The sequence below is a fragment of the Hypomesus nipponensis genome, chromosome 16 (assembly GCF_054491055.1).
Source record: "Hypomesus nipponensis isolate SF chromosome 16, ASM5449105v1, whole genome shotgun sequence".
Classification (NCBI taxonomy): domain Eukaryota; kingdom Metazoa; phylum Chordata; class Actinopteri; order Osmeriformes; family Osmeridae; genus Hypomesus; species Hypomesus nipponensis.
The window spans coordinates 6,850,001-6,855,395 of record NC_140376.1 but is presented as its reverse complement, the minus strand read 5'-3'; the positions used below and the strand labels follow the sequence as shown (position 1 = coordinate 6,855,395).

Here is a 5,395-nt window from a genome sequence, read left to right as displayed (position 1 = left end):
CTACACACAGAGATACTCACGTCGTATATTCACATACTTGATGACAACTTGATACGTAAAGCGTGTTGTCCATAAGTAGGTACTTATGCTTTGTAAGCACGCTTTAAGTATACAATTGGGTTCTCTTGGGTTCTTTCTTTCCATTGATCTGAGAAGCGGAGTGGTGGCAGCCGTGTAAGGGAACCAGCATGTGTCATTCCGATCCCACTGCCCCCTCACGCTCAGGCAGAGAAGTGTGGCTCACAGCTGGGGGGTGAGAGTCCACCAACACCATCGTTACTGTCTACTGGCCATCAGCTCCTCCGGTGGATTTAAAAGGGGTTCTGTTCAAATTGCACATTTTTCCTCTAACTCGACAGCAAGGAAGGGAGGGGGGGGGGTAACAAACAAATAAACAATTTATGATCATTTATTATATCAACCACAGATAAACCAAGATTGTGTTTGTCAGATGCCATCCACTCTTAAAGAATACAATGGCATTATGGGTAAGACGTATGACTTACAAAATATATCCCCTAAAACATTGTGTTCCTACTGAAAGTCAGTTATTTAGGTATGTAGCCCTTTCAATGGAAAAACCACCAACATATATACTGTAAATACGATACAGTTGCAAGCTTTGGTCGCCTGGATGTTGGACGTTAGCCATGAGGTCCTGGAAGTGGACTGATCCTCGTTCTACCGGGTTGAGAGTGAACTGAATGTCAATTCTCCTCCAGAATGTGAAAACTAATATCGCTCAGTCAATATGACGAGCACACAAGCTCACCATCGACACAACACAAGGCAGAAGAGCCTCACTACACAAAACCAAGACAGAGAAACACAAACGATGAATACGGATACAGCTACCACACACAGAAAACAAGCTTTATACAAGCTATCAAATGAAACGACAAAACAAACAAATGCCACCAATGGTGTTTTCAAGAAGTCAACCCAAACCCGCACAGACAACTTAAAGGTCAGTGGATTTATACTAACTTGGTCTGACCTGGAATAGGGTCAAGGGTCAACACAGGGACCATAGATTGGAGCAGGCGTTGCGTAGAGAGAGGACAGCCTCAGTACATTTATGACTATTGTATACTCTACAATTGTCATATAAAGACTATTTAAACCCCCCCATCTTCAACCTTTGCAGCTACGGTCGAAGCTTGCACTCTGAGAATAAATTACGCGTGTCATATTTCAGAAACTCACTCAACGCAAGTTTGCACATTTGAACAGAATGTCAGAAACGGATACTCAGAGGCGCAATGTCAGCTTCCGTCTTCCTCTTCCTGCGTGAACACTGAACAGGCTCATCCCTTACGCCGGCAGAGTAAGGACATAGAAAGTGGGTCAGTGTGTATTCATCACTGCAGCTCGCCGCCACAAGTCTATCTTTGGTCCAGAAGTGTGAGTGAGTGTGTGTGTGTGTGTGTGGTACAGGCGTGAATGTGGTACAGGCTTGTGTGTGTGTGTGTGGAATAGGCCAGACAGAAGCCCACAGGAGGGCAAATGAAGCCCCCCCCAAAAACAACAAAAAGAGAAGGGCACACTGTCCACCGTATCAAGAGAAATCCCAAAGAACATTCCAAACCTTCCATTTGAGATCCGATCCAAGCGTCTCCTTCTAGGCTCTCCCCGACGTGACCGCGCGTCGCCGTTTCTCTCCGGGGGCCCGGACCGGGACCTCAGTCGTCCGGGATGGGCGAGTTACAGTTGCCGTGGTAGATGTGAACGGGCCGGTCGCAGCGCGAGTACAGCAGGAACACCTCGGCGTAGCCATGCTCCCTCCACCAGCTGCACAGCTGCCGGTTCCAGCCGCAGGACAGCGGGTGGAACAGCCCCGGGTGCTCCATCCCGATCATGGTGAAGAAGTCCTGGTCGCCCAGGTGGCCCCGGAAGCGGTACTGGTCGGCCAGGCGCGCCACGCTGCCGGGCTGCAGGAGCTGGTTGTAGAGGGCCGAGCTCCGCATGGCCTCCAGGTCCAGGAGCATCACGCCGCTGTTGAAGCCGGGGAGGCCGTCGGGAGGCGGGGAGCCCACCCGGGTGCCGGGGTGCTCCTTGCGGTACTGCCAGAAGGTGTGCCTGGGGAGGAGAGGAGAGAGAGGTGGGCGAGTTCCTCTCTTTGGTGGCGCCTCCCTGCAACGCCGTAGGTTTCGCCATGGGGATCAATGGAGGAAGTATATCACCTACTACTGTACTGGACTTTTGGTCTTCAGATGGTCAATCGAGTACCTACTACTGCTAAACTAGGCCTGGAACTTAGAGATGAGATGTGAGTAGTACAGGGAAAGTCATAATACTTGTACTAGAACGACAAGATTCCCTGCACCTATAATCATAATACAAATTATAATAGTTGTAATAATTATAATAATAATGATAATATATTCATTTAGCAGACACATTTTTATCCGAGCCATCCGATGTACTGAACCAGACCAGACCTGGGACAGATATTTAGCTTTCCGAACAGATGACGGCAGTGTTCCTGTGTGCTGGGAAATGTGAGGAGGTTCTGCAGAGCGCTGGCTCAATGAGACAACATGGGGTTGTTTCTCGAAGGTTTTGTCCCTGCGGCCTGCTGCTCCAGGGTTGTGAGGCATCTATGGCATGTTGGCAAGGCTGCGGTCGGCCAGCCAGTCGCCAGCAGCCAGCCAGTGTGTGATGTTCTGCTCTGCCAGGCCCTGTGGCAGGGCATCAGCCAGGGACCCAGTGTTCCTCTCCAGCCTCATGAATCTGCCCTCCACTTCTAGTCAGAGCACCGTGTTAACTCAGAGCAGTTTAAATACACGCATGGAAGAGAAGATTAACAGACAGAGATAAATTAGTGAGATAAATAGAGAGAAATAGAGAAAGAGAAATAGAGAAATAGAGAAAGAGAAATGAAAGGAGATTGCAACATAATAATAATGTACATTTACAAAGGTTGAATTGGTTAGTCAGTCCAAGTTACTGACACAATTCAGGTAGGTTAATTTTTCTACTATTTTTCTGTATTTGCTTTGGACTGATTTTCGAGTTGTAGTTGGAGGTAGCAACACATTCATTCTATTCAGCAGACACTTCCATTCATTATAATAGTGTTTCAAGGGACAGTCTGACTTTACTTATTGCAAACACCAACAAGACTGGGCTGTCACCCAGGTCCTGCATCAAAACAGCACTGCATGCTGTTAGTGAGGGAGAGAAAGAGTGGGAGGGGAAGAGAAGGATAGAAGGGGAGGGAGGAAGTGAGAGAGAGAGAGAGAGAGAGAGAGAGAGAGAGAGAGAGAGAGAGAGAGAGAGGGGGAGAGAGAGAGAGAGAGAAAGAGAGGGAGGGGGAAGAGAGAGAGAGGGAGGGGGGAGAGAGAGAGAGAGAGAGAGAGGGAGGGGGGAGAGAGAGAGAGAGAGAGGGAGGGGAGAGAGAGAGGGAGGGGGGAGAGAGAGAGAGAGAGAGAGAGAGGGAGGGGGAGAGAGAGAGGGAGGGGGGAGAGAGAGAGGGAGGGGGGAGAGAGAGAGGGAGGGGGAGAGAGAGAGAGAGAGAGAGAGAGAGAGAGAGAGAGAGAGAGAGAGAGAGAGAGAGAGAGAGAGAGAGAGAGAGAGAGAGAGAGAGAAGAGAGGGGGAGAGGGGAGAGGGGGGGTGGGTGGTTTGGACTCCCAGGGAAGGTTTGTGGTGCAGCTGCTCTCTGCTCTAAACATACATCTGACCTCACCAGGGACCTGAAAGGGGACTGCACACAATGTTTCATGTTATTGGAAAGAAAACGGGACGACAGGAATATAACTGTGCCTCAGGGCTTATCTAAACGCCCCCCTTTTAGACAACACTTGTCTCATGCATGAAACGCACGTACACACACACAAGCTGCTTGAGACTCTATGGCCTGTCAGTATGGCTCTGTTAGCTTAGCGTAGTGGGGATTTATCAGCGACACTACTTCTGTTTTCTGGTGCTGTCTTCGTCCCTGCTCTCTCCAGAGTCATTGTTGCACTGCTTTAAATCTGTCTCCTTGGCAGAATAAACTGTATTTCAAAGCAAGGCTTGATCGGAGAGAAGAAAAAAATCTAACAAATCACCTTTAGCATGCCGAAAGCTAAGAGACTGAGAAAGTATCAGATTTAGCTTCGCAGCATTCTTCCCCACTGCAACCAGTTCACTCTGAACACTAGTAGCGCGGCAACACTCCTGTTGAGTGAGTAAAACCTACATCCGTTAGAGCTGTGTGTTCATGCCCTGTGTCTGTGTGTGTGTGTGTGTGTTTATTAGCGGATGGGTGCACCTGTGTGTGTGTGCATCTTTTTTATTTTTTGTCTGTCGCTTTTTCCCCTCCAGGGGAAGTGATTACAGACTCATCCCGAGCAGCTTTAGCGCTAGGCCACGGAAGGCTCCGGTTTCTCCAAACAGATCCCTATCTGTGCTCCACGCTGAGCCCTGCCTGTGTGCCTGTTCCCTGGGCCGTGCTGGGGGCGAGCCCCCCCCCCCCCCCCTCCCCCTCCGGACCTCCGTCTGTCCATCTGGACACACACACAAACACACACCGTCACGCCGCGAAGCTCACGTCATCGACCACGTCATCTCTCCCTGCCGGGCTGGTGGTGGGGGGAGGGGGGAGGGGGGGCACCCAACGACATCTTCCACTCCTCAGCCATAACCCTCAGCGGACAGGTCCAGTGATGACTGGCCTGCCGTCGTCACGGGCCGGGGGAAATCACCCGTCTCGCCGGGCCCATTTGTCAAAGCCAGGGGGGCCCCCCAGCCCCACCCTTAAGGGTTGAGGAATACTACCCTGACTGCGTGTTTATCCTAGCCGGGCCTTCGTCGTTTTTCAACGGCGTGGGCCCGCGTCACACCCAGGAAGAGGGGCCCTCTTCCCAGGGTTTACGTGTGCTCTCGGTGGGAAGGCAGAGGGCCTCGTGCGTGGGGCGACAGCCTGGCCTAGACACAGAGAGCTGAAGACACGGAGGACAGTTCCCGTGGACTGCTCTCGCCCCTGGAGCCGAGGAAAAGGAGTTGGTCACAGATCGGACGCTGGAACTGAATGTGCGCAGACTGGCCTGGTCCACCTTTGTAAATGGAGCTCGTTGTGTGCCGTTTTCCCTGTCCTACCTTACTCTAATACAGGATTCTAACCCTAGCCCAGTATTCAATAGCCCAGTGTTCACACCCTAACCCAGTCGTCTAACCCTCGACCAGTCTTCTAAACCCTAGACCAGTCTAACCCTAGACCAGTCTTCTAAACCTACACCAGTCTAACCCTAGACCAGTCTAATTCTAGACCAGTCTAACCTTAGACCAGTCTAACCTTAGACCAGTCTAACCGTAGGCCGGTCTAATCCTAACCCAGTTTTGTAGGTCTGCCAGTGGACACAGTGTTGCATGGACACCAGATGTGTGAGTGCCTCTCTATCTTTCCTAAGC

The 5,395-nt window shown here is 50.9% G+C and overlaps 1 protein-coding gene across 1 annotated transcript in view; it reads right to left on the bottom strand.

The window, feature by feature from the left end:
• Nucleotides 1-393: 393 nt before the first annotated feature.
• xxylt1 (xyloside xylosyltransferase 1) overlaps nucleotides 394-5,395 on the bottom strand; it is a 15,810-nt gene continuing 10,808 nt past the window's right edge. Inside the window, exon 5 of the mRNA XM_084676496.1 lies at nucleotides 394-2,079. Coding sequence (XP_084532622.1) covers nucleotides 1,683-2,079 — 397 coding nt within the window. The 3' untranslated portion in view covers nucleotides 394-1,682. The remainder of the gene's footprint in view (nucleotides 2,080-5,395) is intronic.